The sequence below is a fragment of the Pecten maximus genome, chromosome 1 (genome assembly GCF_902652985.1).
Source record: "Pecten maximus chromosome 1, xPecMax1.1, whole genome shotgun sequence".
Lineage (NCBI taxonomy): Eukaryota > Metazoa > Mollusca > Bivalvia > Pectinida > Pectinidae > Pecten > Pecten maximus.
In genome coordinates, this window is record NC_047015.1 from 21,994,763 (window position 1) to 22,011,398 (window position 16,636).

The 16,636-nt window shown below is 34.9% G+C and overlaps 2 protein-coding genes across 9 annotated transcripts in view; one reads left to right on the forward strand and one right to left on the reverse strand.

Moving 5' to 3' along the window:
- Positions 1 to 1,999: 1,999 nt before the first annotated feature.
- On the reverse strand, positions 2,000 to 8,058 carry LOC117327748 (proliferating cell nuclear antigen-like). Its single transcript, XM_033884881.1, has 6 exons — positions 7,634 to 8,058; positions 6,934 to 7,031; positions 5,778 to 5,845; positions 4,374 to 4,518; positions 2,938 to 3,111; positions 2,000 to 2,426 (listed from the first exon to the last, which is right to left on the reverse strand). The coding sequence occupies exons 1-6, from the start codon at positions 7,852 to 7,854 to the stop codon at positions 2,347 to 2,349; spliced, it is 786 nt and encodes a 261-aa protein (XP_033740772.1). The 5' UTR covers positions 7,855 to 8,058; the 3' UTR covers positions 2,000 to 2,346.
- Positions 8,059 to 8,112: 54 nt separating this feature from the next.
- LOC117327701 (calcium uptake protein 1, mitochondrial-like) overlaps positions 8,113 to 16,636 on the forward strand; it is a 34,931-nt gene continuing 26,407 nt past the window's right edge. For all 8 annotated transcript variants that reach the window (XM_033884818.1, XM_033884826.1, XM_033884851.1 and 5 more), the window contains exons 1-5: positions 8,113 to 8,200; positions 10,502 to 10,913; positions 11,122 to 11,278; positions 13,120 to 13,282; positions 15,886 to 15,923. In XM_033884818.1, coding sequence (XP_033740709.1) covers positions 10,549 to 10,913; positions 11,122 to 11,278; positions 13,120 to 13,282; positions 15,886 to 15,923 — 723 coding nt within the window. In that variant the 5' untranslated portion in view covers positions 8,113 to 8,200; positions 10,502 to 10,548. The remainder of the gene's footprint in view (positions 8,201 to 10,501; positions 10,914 to 11,121; positions 11,279 to 13,119; positions 13,283 to 15,885; positions 15,924 to 16,636) is intronic.

Sequence of the window (16,636 nt, forward strand, 5' to 3'; positions counted from 1 at the left end):
TGGATGTACAGCGAATTTAGCATAGGTATTAACATTGTCCACGAGTGTTTGCACATATGTATTTCAGACAGTTGAAGTCACCAAAACATTTCCTCAACCTGTGCACATCATTTTAAGTAAATAGATATGTTTAGCCCCATATCCCACAATACTGCTCTCCGTTCCCAATTGTGAAACTGCATGTCAAAAGATGGCCTCCGGTCAGCTATGTTGTTTTCTAATCGGTCCCCTAATGGAATATGCAAAACTAGTGACTAGGGGAAACATACATATTAAATTTCAGAAAAAAATTTCAGTTACTTTTTATTCAGAAATAGTGATAAGCTTAAATTGTCAAAATCCAAAGATGGCTGGTTTTCCGATTGGTCCTAAAATAATATGCATAACTATAGACCAAAAGAAACCTACACAGAAATTCAAAAAAGATTCCTTCTGTACTTTATGAGAAATAGCGATAACGAGAATTGTTTATGGAGGGATGGACCACAGACGATTTGAATAGCTAAAAATAGATTTTTTGCACGATACAGGAAAACCTGCGCGTGAAATCCGGAAGAAAGATCAGACTTCCTGAGAAGTAGCAAATTTCAACTCTAAAATAGCCATCAAATCTATACACAGATGTACTTAATATGCATAATCAACTATGTTAAATGGAGACAAGTAGAATTAAAACATTGGCTTGTGAAAACACTGTAAAATGATCAACATTTCTTCATATTAACATGCAGGAAAATGACAATTTCTGGTTGAGGAAAATATGAACAAGAATGCAAAATTTCTCCAGGGGAATATGCCTGTATTCAGTCCCAAATGCACTTGATAAAAAAATCAATTCTTATTAAGTTATAACTAGAACTGTCGCCAGGATGGCCAACTAATACCCCCGCAATCTGCACGAGTCAATGGTGAATTGGAACTGTTAATTAGAGGCTAACCAAGATAACCCAGTAATATAGTGACCAGTTGCCATAACCATAATTTTGAGAAAAGAAAGTGGTATGCACATCTACCTTTGGTCCTCTATATTTGTGTGAAGTTTCATTGAAATCTGCCCTTCGGTTTAGGAGTTGTCCGGACAAGCATAAAGTTATGGGTCTTATCGGAAAACCTGTTTATAGTGACCAGTTGCCATAGCAACCATAATTTCGAGAAAAAAAAGAAAGTGGGATGCACATCTATGTATGGTCCTCTATATTTTTTGAAGTTTCATAAAAATTGGCCATTTAGTTTAGGAGTTGTCCGGACAAACTTAAAGTTGTGGTTCTTTTCAGAAAACCTGTTTATAGTGACCAGTTGCCATAGCAACCATAATTTTGAGAAAAATAAAGTGGCATGCACATCTACACATTACCATTAATATTTGTGTGAAGTTTCATCGGAATTGGCCCATCGGTTTAGGAGTTGTCCGGACAAAATGCGTCTACAGACAGACGGCCGGACAGACAACCCGATTCCAGTATACACCCCCCCCCCCCCCCTCCTAACTTCGTTGCGGGGGTATAATAATCTATTTTCCCAATAAAGGCTGTCTCTAGCTTCAGGGGTCCATTGGCCAAATTTCATCAAGGTCCATTCCGAGCTAGTTGTCATTTGTATCTCCTTTGCCCAATGCTGCTCCAAACTAAATGTCATCAAAATACATTCATTTAATCATGACTTTAACCAAGTGAGCTAAAAATTGAGTAGAAACTTTAAGGACTTTTTCAGTAGGACCCCCCCCCCCCCCCCCCCTTTTTTTTAAACCAGAAAACTTCCAAAATTGCTGAAGTCCAATTGGTTATTGTAGATTTGTAGTTTTTTGCTTCTAAAAATCAGACGAGTCCACAAGATGTCTGTAGATGGTGATGGTGACCAGAGCTCATCAAAGCTGGCTGTGATATGATTTGTTTATACACATCAAAGCCACTTTGATGACTCCAGTATCATCAAATCTCTGATCAAACAGGTTCCTTCCTGAAAATTAAAAACAGAAAAAAAAAACCAAAAAAAAACAGCATTTCACATTACATATTAATATTTATTGATGAATTTACTTGTTAATACACAAAACAAGTACAATGAGTCAGGACTGGCAACAATGAACAACAAAACGATCAGTCAAAACAGACAAGTATTTCAGCTTATATAGTGTTATAATGCATCTATGTTTCACATTTGTCAACTTGTCACTTCAGCTAATGAGTCGATATACTCCACAACAAAAAGCTTTTTTGCCTTTGAATTGTTTTTGTTGGTCTTTTTAAATGATAAATAGAAAATGCCGAGTTCAAACTTTGTCCAAGAGGGGAAAACTCGATAATCACAGTTCCATTAATGTCCATGCAGGTAGCTATATCAATTCCATCATGAATCGTCTTGATCCTCAATCTTTGGAGCAAGATAAAATCTGAGGTAGCCCATGTCTGCTATTTTGTACTCCACCACTGTAAATATAAAGAAATGTCCAGTATAAAAAGATCTATTAAGAGACTACAGAATAACCAAATTTTGTTGTGCAACATAAATAATGACAAGAGGCCCAGAGGGCCTGTATCGCTCACCTGATTTCAGGAGATATAAAACAAGAATGACGCCCCTAATTGACCCTGTTTGGCCCTGCCCCTAAGACCCCCGGGGGGTCAGCCCCACCATGGTCAAAATCCCATCTGTGGTTATGAAGAAGTCAATTGTTGACGACGGACGCCACGGTATGGCATAAGCTCTAACAATGAATACTGAATAATGATCCTGGACAAACAGCAACTCATTTCCAAAAATAAAATCTATATTGGCCTTATATGACCACACACGAACATCCATTCCATAACCTTAGATGACACATGATCTGACTAAATGTACACCAATGAAGAAACTTGCACCAGATGGATAAAGACACTAATACACCATATAAGTAAATTTGCACAAATATTATACAATGATTATAATAAAACATACCTAAAGGTACATCTTGGGACATTGACAGAGTCACTTGTGGCGACAATGCAGTGGCTTTTGTAAAGAAGTTCAAGTAACGAAGTGCAAAAGTCAGAGTAACAGCCTGGTTCATCTCTATGGTCACATTATCCTCATCTTTATCTGCACTCGAGTTCTGTGCCAATTTCACATTACCTGTAAATCAAAGAACAATGTCTACAGTAAGCTTAACAATCATTAACTTAAACTGCATGCAAAGTCTTCAGGATCGTTTCATAAACATCAGTCACATTTTGATAAATTGACCAGTTTATACAAAATTTGCAGTGCTCAACTATCAAAGGCAGTGGTTTAAGTTTATTTTGTTTAACATTTTATTATCAGGTAGGGTCCTTTAAAGATGTGCCAGGTTTTGAAGGTGGAGGAAAGTCAGTACTAAAAACCTCTCGGGGGGGCCCCCTTGTCAATAGCATATTGATTGTTGCAGACAAAGCCATTTGAAAAGCATAAGAGGATCCCCAAAACAACCTACAGAAGAATTGCTAGATATTGGCTCGACAGACAGTATCAATGGCATTTACAAACACCAGTAAACCTGTTGATTATATGTGCTAAAGTTATCAGCTGGTAATAAACTTTGTGGACAGTGTGATACAGGCCCATAAATAAAAAGCATCAGAAATGAATTCAAATTTAGGGGTGGATATGGCAATTTTTGAACGGTTATTGCAATATGTATCACAATATATTGCATTTCGGTAATTTTGAATGAATTTTGCAGAACTGCAACATGAACACAAGTTAAACTAATGCTTGGCTTAATCTAGTGATGTAGAGTTTACAGTCCGTGCAAGACATTGAATAGATGAAGCAAAATGACTTGGTCAGATGACTGAACAAGTTGGTAGAGCGAGGACAAAGAAAATTTATTTATAGGAGCATCCATAATATGGATACCAAGAAGAGATCAAAAGAGATATTCCTTCAAGAGATTAGAGTTGAGTAAGTGATCATTAATGAGTTTATGAAGTTGGATAGGTTACTTGAAGACAGAACCAAACATTTAAAGGTTGATTATTGCAAGGAAAGAACAGTCAGCTATTAGAATTTTGGTTTGCAGTCAGGGATCAATCTAGGGATTTTTTTTACTACCGTTTATTGGTAGTTTCCCCTCAGGATTTTGTTCCATTTTCCTTCTCGGACCTCTGTTAAATTCACTGAAATATTGTATTTTCCCTCATTTTTATGGCAATAACATTCCCAAATACAGATTTGCTTTCCTAATTAACCATTTGCTGTTTTTACTTGGAAAATGTGTTTTTAAAGCAAAAAATGTTTCAATTTCCCCTTTTCAGAACTGATGTACCCCAATTGTCCAAAAAGGGTAGTTTTCCCTAAATTCTAGATTAATCTCGTTCCCATGACAATGTCTAGTTCAGTTATCCTTTATTTTATACCTGTGCCCAAATCTCCACTTGCTGAGAATTTCACGCCTTCTTTTGTACAACAGACAATAATGGATTCTCCTATTTGACTCAAATCTCTGCAAATTCTCTGAAATTCTGCAGATGGTAACTTCACAACACAGCTGTATTCTGTATCCTATACAACAAAAAACATATTAAGTTAATAATATTAAGGCGTTATCCAGATTCAGTGTGTAACTTTTGTTTCAGTATAAACTATTAGCCTTGTCACAATATTAATGTTTGTATGTCATATACTTTATCCTCCAGATTTGGTCGAGTATTGTTTTAATGATGAAATATTAAAATTAACATTAAAACCACACAAGCATGAAGTCTGAAATCAGACTTCCATCTTAAAATTCTCATGCCCCATTGATATGGACCAGAAGGATGGCCTTCTCCGGTCAGAGTGGTGCATGTGTGCATATTAAGGGAGACTTCTTCATATTTTTGAGTGCAAACTGATGCAGACTTTGTTGCATCAACTTGCATGGTATTATTATTGTTGGCAATTGCCATGCTTACCAGTTTTACAATGCAGTGTAAAAGTCTTGACTCTTTTTTTCTTATCTATGTTGTGTCATTGTTTTTCTGTTTCTTCTCTCAATTTTTCATCTATGGACACAATTGGGAATTTTTAATTTCTTTGTGGAAATAATCCATGTGGATTGGGGATGCTTTGCCGAGATCATTTTGGAGGGGGCCATAGGCCCACCATTTTCCTGAATGTCCAGACAACATCCGCAGGAAGATCTTCAACTGGTTTAATGTTTTGGCATACCTAGTATGCTGAAACATGTAAAACATTAAACCAGTTGAAGATCTTCCTGCGGATGTTGTCTGGTCATCTTTACTACCTACACTGACGTTGGATCTCATTTTCTTTGTATTATATATATTACAGATAATTCTTTTTCTTGAAAATGACCCATCCATTTGGTAACTCAAAATAATCCCTGGCTTTGTGCAGCCAGTTATATAGGTAGAAAAAAAAAAGCTGAAACAAGATTATACAGGCAACAGAGAACCTGTTTTCCCACTCCAAAAATGCTGAGTTTAGGACAACTATCCATTACCACAGCCTTCCTTTCATTGTTGAATACTCAACTAAAGACCAATTTAGAGAAATTGTCAAGGTAGACTCAGGAAGAGAAAAGATAAGATAATATTTAGTTACCTAGCTTTTACAATCATGCAATGGGGGAAACCGGTTTAGTTTTTGTACCCTATCTACAGGGCATTAAACAGGTATTTCATTGACAGGAATTCTACATATTATGTAATAGATGTCCTGGTTAGTGCAAAAATATGGACATTCAAATGAAATGAGGTGCACCAGTAATATTAATGGATTTTTTTTATCAACCCAACAGAAATTTTTGAAATACTTACAGGAATACCCAGCTGTTCTGTGTCCAAATCAAGCAACTTCATTGCATAATCGGATACCTTTTCATTATCTGAAAAAAAATAAAATAGAATATGTGCACATATTCTGTAAATGTCCTGAACATCTTTTCAAATATCAAGAAGTTCCTAGTGCCATTTCTAAGGTTCTCGATTGTGTCTGAAGAGTTTTGATACATCAGTGTGAAAATCAACGTTAGGGCACTTTAATTATAAGTTAAGCAAGATATATGGGTGGTTTATCCAGAAATGAAATGTAGTTCCTAAATTTGAGTGTTTGTAAATATTTTAAAAACATGTGGATAATGGCATGTATTCTGTTTCCAAAAAGTAGTGAACTAATGATACTGAAAATCAACTGTTTACGGACTACTTGGGAACATCCTTCACCTTGGATCTAATGTCTGTAATGGGAGAACCTGTTTAAGTCCGGTATGGTTCTGAACTATCACTTATTCTGTTACAAATGTTAAAGGATTATGCCGTTTTTGTTACAAATGCATAAAAGAACTTTTGTGTTTCTATTTCAAATTATCCTGCCTTGAACTTTGAAGTAACTTGTTTATCACTTCAAATGCAGGACTTGCCCGTATGCAAAGTTGTTTCCGACCTGTAGTATATTTCATCATGCAATTCACTAGTCCTGTAACATGAGAGGCCGCTGGTCAGCTCTTTTTCTATCGGATATGATTTTGCCGGTTTTAAAAATGGCCGCTTAAAGGTAGATACAAATTTTGTTGTATTCTGCTTGTAGGACAAGGCTTGTAATCCATTTTTGTATTAACCGGTAAATCACATTGTATTTCTACTTTCATTACTGGCAGTTTTGTCTGCTTGAGCTTTTCTTCGCTTTGGAAGTAGAAAACTTCATAATTTGTGTTTGCTACGAAATTCTTCGCATTTAATCATGGAAAGGAATATATATTTGACCCCTTTAATCATTTAAATGTAAGTTGACACGCTATATTTTTTTTCAAAATATGAACTTTGGAAATTTCATCGTCGGCATAAAATCAGCTATGGGCAGTTAGAGGTTACACGGCGCCTGTCAAAAGTATCTAGCCGTGTAAAACCTCTAACATTGTTGGAGTAGCAATTCACCTGAAATTATGTTTATATGCTGAATTATATGAGTACTCACTTGCTGACTCGAAGATAAACATTGCAGTATCTGGGTTGTCCTCAGCTTTTATTGTGATAATGTCATCATTTCCTGAACATTTGAGGATCTTTGACATACTGGAATAAAGATAACATTCATTACGGACAATACAAATTCATACATTTGACATGATGCAGTGATTAATCTACATGTGACTCACTATATTTTGTTGGGAGTCCGGACGATAGAAATTCTAGGAAAAAATAAGGTAGTGGGACCCAGTATATAGGACCATTTTTTAAACTATGGGAATGTAAATATAAGGTTATATCATTGTTGTTTAAATTTAAGTTTGGGAGTTCAAAGACTAAGTATACACAATGATGACGCTCTTGTCGAAATTACTAAATAGCAACTGCTAATATTAGCAATTCATGATAACAAGAGCAATTTGTAAACGCTATGTACAAAATTGCATCGGTGATTTGCATGAAAATATTGCGCGGGAAATCCAATGCTCACACAAAGCGAAAGTCGATAATGATATGCATACATGTAATTTAACAGATTGATAGGTCTACAAACACAAAATTGTTAATTAACTATCACAGAAAACAAGTATCCAACAAATAAACAAGGGGTGTTGTGGTAGCATATCCTTATTTACATTGTATTGCCAATAAATATCGGCATTGTTTGGTTACACAAGACTACATCATCTAGTACATGTATTACTAACCTAGCAAGATTCATGCCCATGGACAAGTTTCTGTCGCATCTGTAGGTTTCGAAGCCATCTGAACGGAGGTTGAGTGACACAAGGCTGACATGCGAGCTGTCCATAGCTTGCAATGCTATTCCAGTACTGTTGCAGTCCCATATTGCTTCCGTAAGTAAGTCTTTGATGGCGTCAATTATTTTCTTCCAGAGGGAGCCCTGTGCAAGTCTTGCCTCAAACATTTTCCAAATCAAATTTAGAACTTAACCTTTAAAAACAAATTACCACAAACTTCAAATGTGTGTTGTTGGAATTATCTGTCAATGTAACAAGCGATGACACGGATTAGAACTTCAACCTTTTTCAATCTGTGTCCTACTTCTCTCCTGTATTGTGAAATGATCGAACTGGCGCCAAATTGATAATGGCGGGAAATTGCACGTTCAGCATTATTGGAAGAGACTCGATCACATGACCACATCTCGAATATTTGGGGTTTTAGCGAGACTTGGCGTTAGTCACAAGAATGTTTGACAGGAAAGCAATTTCAACATAGAAGTAAACAATACTTGACAGGACATACAGGAGGTATATGCTAAATGCACATGAAATTGAATTATATATCTGTACTTATAACTCAAAAATATGAATGCACATTGTATGAGGGAGGTACGATAGTTCATGCATGCCATCTCCCCTCTTTACATGTGGTACTGCTTCAAATGTGTATTAGGCCTACCCGTTCGTTGTCATTGAAATACAGTTACAGTACTGCAGTAGGCACCTTATATATATCCGCGTTTTCTACCACGGGGTGGGGATGGGTTAGCCTATATCTACTTTATAAATTGGACGTGATCGCCATTAAAAGGCCCCCGTACTTAGGCCTAATGCATGTTGAAAGAATAGACGTCTTAACCGATTATATTGATATGGACATAGAGGCTTACAGCCTGCGTCCATTATTTATCGTATTAAATCGTATTAAATATAGAGCCTGCCCTATCTAATTAGACCGGAAGAATGTCGGATTTTTCATCTGGGCTAAGACGGTTCACCCGAATGCAACATTAAAATATCAGAAATGACGTTTCGCACCAAACAAATAAAAAAAGTGGCCAAAATAAACGATATAATGTTGCGAATTAATCATAAAAAAGATGGGACAAAAAGTAAATAAACAAAGAGCAAATGAATATTTGAAACAAATGCTGTAGCAGAACAGGACTATAGATCTACTATACGAGCATGATCCGGCTAGTGTTCAGAGACTGTATTTTTCCTCTCCTATTTAGGCTATTACATTAATTGTGACCCACAAACTTAATGAAATAGTAGAAACTAGGTAATTTTGAACATTCACAATTTGTTTTATTTCTGAATGTTAAAATTCATTTTGAGACAGACAATTTCTGTGCATGACACATTTTTAACTTGCATAAACATAAAGTTGGTAATATCTGGTTAGTTGAGGGGAAATATTATAGTTTGCGCAAGTATACACCAACTCAGTCACTTTCATTGATGTCAGATCAATTTTTGGATTAATGTTAAAGGTTTCTTTAGAGTAAATTAATTAATTAAATTAATTTTAACAAATACATAACATATCAAACAACCAATAGTATACACATTTTATTGCTTTTGTTTTATTGCTTACTCTGACACATAAGTAACTTTAATAAAAGTGTTAGTTTTACATACTGTGAACTTTAATTCAAAATGAAGAAGTATGGAGAAAGCTTTCTCTAATGCTTAAAAAACCTCTTCTGGTCACTACCCCACATCAGAGAAATACAGACTGGGTACTGCAATTGTGCAATCAGTTTCTATTTTAAGATATCAGACTTATCAGTTTCACCAAAAGCATTGGAGTCTGAGCACAAAATGTGAATACAGGCCCTGAAGCGTTGAATATCAGACTTTCCATACACTTGACAGATGTGATTCTAACAAAGTTGAATAATTTCGCAAAATTATGGTTGCTATGGTAACTGGTCACTATAAACAGGTTTTCCATTCCTCATACAGCACCAATGACAGCTGAGTGGTGTTGATTGGAGAATGTTGTCTATGTCTTGTCCCTCTTTTCAACTCGTCTGATCAATGTTCTATCAGGGATAAGTCAGATCAACCTGAAATTTGACAAGGAATACTAAGTGATGATGTCATCTTTAAGTTATATGAGTTAATATCATGTATACAAGAAAAAAATGTGTTGATATGTGCTACCCTCACTGTCCTGGATACATTACACAAATAATAAACTCTAATCTTCTGGTACTACAAAAAATGTATTTTGTATTAGATTTGAAGGTAAGCGTAAATGTGTGCATAGCTCAGAGATTTACAATGGAACTGATTAGTTACATGCAGCATGCTCTAAATATATACCTTTACATGACAAATGATTAACATAACAATTATCAGATGCAAATAGGCATGATATAAACTTTGTTGTGGCTCCCTATGTCATCAATTAAACTTATCTGACATATACAAATGACCACCAAGCCAGGTGCCTTGACAGCTTTAAAATTTATCTCTCCTTGCACTGGCTTATAAGTCTATAATTGAAAGATAACAGAAAATAAATAATCACTTGAATTTCTGGTCATTATTCCACTCTTAACTACATGTCAATTTACAAACAAGAAGGGGAGAAGTTAAAACCCAAACATAATAATTTTTCTTGAAAAAAAACCAAAACACTACGGAAATTAATGCATACTAACATATACAGCTAAATCTGAAAAAGCTCCTTTGGTGATGAATACTAAGATCTTGTCAGAATATCTTGTAAGAGATTAAGATTAGTTGTATGCAGTGTATAAAATAAATTTAGATCAGTTGTGTTATATATATATATATTTTGTTTTTAATTTGCAGGCCTGAGCTATGCTTTATAAAGCTGTTAACAAAGAAAAAAAATCATAATGATGAGGTCAGAAGTGCTAAGATGGTGGGTGAAAGAAATGGGAGGACAATTTTCTCGATCTCATCATTCATCTAAAGCAGGGCCTGCATACAGATATTTTTCCAGCAAACGATGGCATCAAACAGTTTATACGCAAAACAGAATGATACTGGGGCGTTGTGGCAGAAGTTCGTCCATCAGAAATATGTTGCATTCTAGAGGTATAGCAACTACATGTTTCAAGTGTACAAAAGATGGAACATATGCTCACAATGATTTTGGACATGGCCCAAACAGAGTTAAAACAGGGAAGAAAAGAACACTAGGAAGGACTTGTCTTGGATTGCTGCTTGGAATCGCTTCCTTCATTCTGATATCTCGTCCGTAAGTAATTGATATATATAATCAATTTCTACTGGCTGACATACTTATAATCCAACCAAATCACCTTTCTTTTAGTTAATGAATAATATTATAATTTCTCAGAAGGGTAACATAAGATAATAGAACCAAATGATGAAGCTCTCGGGTGGTAACATTGGATTTCAGGTTTATAACTTTATATGTGATACTTGATTTTACATGTGTTTAGAATATCATCCTTGAAGAGCACAGTTCATGCATCTACTGGAGAAGTAGAAAAACAGGAAGCTGGGGAGGTAGTAGAAGCAAAGGAGGAGGAAGATGGAGAAGAGGGTGAACAGACAGAAAAGAAGAAGAAGAAGAAAATTGGTTTCAGAGATCGCAGGGTAGTTATAACATATAGTTGTAAACTTTTTACATTTTATACCACAATTTTGAAATAGACATTATTACTAATTCAATTGATTGCATTTTTTATTCACTATGCAATGCAGACCTCATTTAGGCTTGACTATTGATAAAAACTGTTATAAATTACAACATTGTTTATTAGGTATTACTAAGTCATTAAGCACACATAGAATCTTAGCTGTATGAGTCATATAAAATGTAAATATATTGTGTTTTGTACTTGTCAGATTGTAGATTTATTACAATGCATTGTACTATGTACCAGTCAGGTGGATTTATAACAATGCAGTGCTAGCTCACCTGGTCCAAAAACCAAGGGGAGCTTATGCCATACCGTGGCGTCCGTCTGTCCGTCCGTCAACACAATTGACTTTTAAGTAAATTTGGTAGGACGCACTCCTAGGATTAAAATTATACAAATGATGGGGCTGACCCTGAGGGGAAGGAGCAATTTGGCTATATTGCTATTAACAACCTCTTTTAGAATTTGTTGAGATCCCCACCCCCTAACCATATAAAGCAATGCTGGGCATCAAAAGATATACACATTTATGTTGTAAAAATAACCCCTGGGGTCTTTCCCCACCCCTGAAGACTTATTTCCTTTGTTGTATCTTTGAAACCATTGAGATCCCTACCCTATAACCATATATGGCATTGTTGGGCATCAATTCATAAACACATCCACATTGTAAAAATTGGGCCCTGGGGTCTCTCCTTGTAATATCTTTGAAACTGTTTTGAGATCCCCACCCCATAACCATATATAGCATTGTTAGACATCAACAAATAAAGCTATTAACAAATTGAACATGAACATTATTTTGAAGTTTGGTCAAATCAACTAGGTGGGTGAAACAGGCCCTCTGGGCCTCTTGTATAATGTACTGGTCAGGTTGTAGATGTATTACAATGCATTAATGGTATACCAGTCAGGTTGTAGATGTATAACCATGCATTGCATTATGTCCTGGTCAGGCTGTAGATGTATTACAATGCATAGATGATATACCAGTCAGGCTGTAGATGTATTACAATGCCTTAATGATATACCATTCAGACAGTAGATGTATTACAATACATTGCATTGTGTCCTGGTCAGGCTGTAGATGTATTACAATACATTGCATTATGTCCTGGTCAGGCTGTAGATGTATCACAGTGAGATTATCAGGGCTTTAGAGGAAATGAATGAGACTGTTCTATTAGATCTACATAGGCCACATGTAAATTAAGATTCTGAGTATTTCAATGAGATTTTCAGCCAAAACATGGTTCACGGATAAAACCCCCCAGTTCCTACCCCAGAGTGATGCCTGATTTTGTATATATATTCAAAATCATCTCTTAAACGGTCTCATTCTACCCTAGTCCTGTAAATTGCCTGATTGGACAGCACATTAGGAATCGAGCATTCATGTCAAGTCCCAGTGTGTTAGGCGGTTGAAATAATGCCTCCATTAGAAACCTTGTAAAGGAAGTTCAAGTGATCAAAAAGAACTATCTGTAAGCGTTCAGTAAATAAAGCTTCACCTTTTAATCAGTTAAGAGCTTGTATCAAGGTCACATCCAACTCCGTATTCGAATTGTGGAAGACAACCTGATAACACAGTCTAGGCATTATTTTTCTGTGCAGCTGGCCGAGTGTTTTCAAAATTAATATTTCAATCAGATCATGATTATGGTAAATGTGCAATACCACATATTTATGTTAAGAAGTTGAACACAATCACATTAGTTGAACGCAATCACATCCTAATTCTGAACTGCTTTAAGATTCATTTATGATATATCGGTATCTTATGCTGTGTTGCAGATTATAGAATATGAAAATCGTATCAGAGCTTACTCTACACCAGATAAAATATTCCGCTACTTTGCTACATTGAAAGTACACCAGGAGCATGGTGACTGGGAGGTGTACATGACCCCTGAGGACTTTGTTAGATCTATCACTCCAGGAATGAAGCAACCAGAGGGTAAGGCTACATTATTACTCAGAGACCCAATTGAATTCTATCAATTCAGCAAAATCCTTATATGATATATACATACATATTGATTTATTTAAAGAAGCTCATTGGGACGTCATATGTTATGACGTCACTTCAATAGCAATAGAATAAACATTTGCTACATAAGTGTCACAGCAATTAAATAATGGTAACATCAAAATTAAGACAAAGAGTGTTGTGTGTATTTAATATATATATAATGTTACTAGTCAGAGTCGAACTCACCATCCTAGTTTTAAAAGGTGAACCACACTACCAATGTAGCTACTGCGCCGCATTGATTAGCGATGAAATCTAATAATCTTTTCTGAGAAGCTATGTTACTTGCGTTTTAAAAACACGGTAACAAATACAGTTTAGTGCGAAGTAAAATTGTACGATACACATGCTGATGTTGAGATGCTCTTTCTCTTTTGATATAAATATATATTACATATATAAAAATCAAACCAAAACAGTAAACGGAGTTTAAGAAGACGAATAAATTCAGCTTATTTAGCCTCACACTTGATTACATCTGCATCATTCATTTGATAAATAGGAAATATTTTAAATTCACCATTAGCACATTCATGTATGTATTTACTAACAGGTAAAAATCTAAATGGTCCGTATATATGTGTTGTCTATGTATGGTAATTCTAGTACGCAACCTGGAACCAGTTTTGCCTATGTTAATTCCTTCAGAACGTAAAATACAAATTAAGGTATAAATCACATTACTAGATCTACAGTTCATATTCTTTTTAACTTTAAAGTTAAAGTCTCTTATTTATATTACTTCCTTGTATATATACATATACATATACAGGGTCTAGTAAGTAATAACGACGGTATAAACCAATATAGGTACTGGATCCTAACAAACAAATGTTGGATGCATATTACTAGAAATAGATATATGTCAAGTAGTAATAATGACAGTACAGAATATGTCAAGTAGTAATAACTACAGTACAGACAAGTAAATTGTCGAATTTTCGAGGCAATCTGCCCCTTTATCAAGACACAGGTAAATTACATACGATCACATATAGACATAGAACATGGAACAGTTACACAAATATAGTAGGTATAAACAACAATAAATATCGTAATGTTGTAAAAACGATCCCCCTCGGCCGATACTTAATTCGCCGAGGGCCTATTATGATTAATTAGGAAACATCTTAGTTGGTGTACAGATGGTAAAAGTAAATAAATAAATAAATAAATAAATAAATAATATAACTTAAAGGTTTAACAAAATCACATCGCGAGTTGATTCATATCCATTGATAAAGTGATAGGGTAGGAAGCTGGAGGCCATCAGTTTGATACCTAATGGAAAAAATATCACAATACATATGATCTCTTCCCATTAAACATGTTTATAAATCCATAGTTCATACACAATGCTTAAGGGGTATCTAAACAGCAAATCCAGTTAAAACCGTGATATTTTACAAGCCTATAAATTCCTACTTTCATGCAATTTAATAGATGTAACTTAATCAACTTTTAGTTTATATCATGGCGAACTGTGTTTGTGAGTATTGCACAAATATGGCATATAAGTAGGCATTTCAAGCATTGAAAGTGCTCTTATTAGGCACTATCAAGAACTCTAGACATGGCAAGAAGTCTGTTTTTAGGAAAATATGTTCAACCGCTGAGTTTAGGATTTAAAGATGCATACCGTATTTCTGAAAAAGGCCCCAAACTCACCAGTTTATGTCTAAAAAAACACCATAATCATGATCATAAGTCTTAAAAGTATGATATATAGGAGCATCTTTATTGATTGAAATGCCTCCCTTTATGCCATATTTGTATAATATATTCACAGCGTCATTTGCATTTCTATTTTCAAGGTCAAAACAAAATAAGTGTTTATGCATACACAAAGCCAAATCCAGTCAAACAAATGCTCCTGTCCTGTGATATAGACACTTGTGAGCATAAAAGCATGGCTGACTATTATTTTCTGGTTTGATTATTTATGTCACTTAGAATTATTCCATGCTACATTTTACCACAAAGTAACTATAGAAGAAACTGTTAGCATAGCAAATTATTGGTAATATTAAGAAACTAAATGTCCAAACAAACATTTTGGTATATTACATGACTATTTTAGTGCAAATTTGTAGATATTTATTCGTGCTTAAAATTAAAACATTATTCTTCTTTATAGATGATCCTTAAAGCAAAATAGATCGGCATATATATTGAAGACCTAGAAAAGTATTCCAATTTTCATTATTCAAAAAATTACGTAGAAAAGTGCATGATGTTACCTTAGGTATAATTCTAGAATTTAAAAGAGAAAGGAAGAGTCTGTTTTTCTTTGCAGTATGAATTAATTTTCTGCTAAGATTCATTTGAAGGAAACCAGATAGCGAAAATGAATTCAAGTTACTTGTAAGCTTTTGCAGTTAATGAGCAATAGAAGAATTAGCTCCATTTGTAAAATCCAAAACATTAGTTATAAGACTGGGGGGGTTAATGTAAAAAGTAGTGCTTGCTGAGATGGAATGATAATTTCATATACCCGGTATGCATCAACTTTTGTATTTGTCTTTCAGGGTTGGGGTTGGATCAGTTCCTGAAGTTTGATCCCCAGGTATGTAACAGTACATGCAGATTTGATGAGTAGATAAGTCAAGCTTCTATAGGTTGTTTTGACTGTGTGTAAGCACACTGATGTAAACAACCCACACTGCTACACATCTATTTGAGGACATTTAAAACTATTGGCTCATGATTTAGCTGTAATATTTTTCAGTAAAATGAAATAGAAAAATACCAAAAATATTGTCTTCATTAAAAAATTTAGAAGTCATATTTATATCTTAATTCTTAATTTAACTATTGTTGTTTATTTTACTTTTTAATTTTTCATTTTAAAAAAAGTATTCTAAACATCAACCAAAGACTTTTGTAGTTACTGGGTGTATGACAGTAGTATGTGTTGTTAAATCTATACATTGGTTTAGAGCTATAACTAAACAATCTAATCCTGGTAGCTGGCGTATATATAACCCTTTACACAATACGGTACAGTGTATAGCACTACAGACTAACACAATTTGCTGATAACTTGATGCAGAGTTGTTAAAGATGTGATGTTCAACCATGTGGTGTTTCTCTGTAGATGTAGGTTCAACCAGGTGGTGTTTCTCTGTAGATGTAGGTTCAACCATGTGGTGTTTCTCTGTAGATGTAGGTTCAACCATGTGGTGTTTCTCTGTAGATGTAGGTTCAACCATGCAGTATTTCTCTGTAGATTTAATGGTCAACTGAGAGGTATGCCTCTGTATGTAATGGTCAATTGAG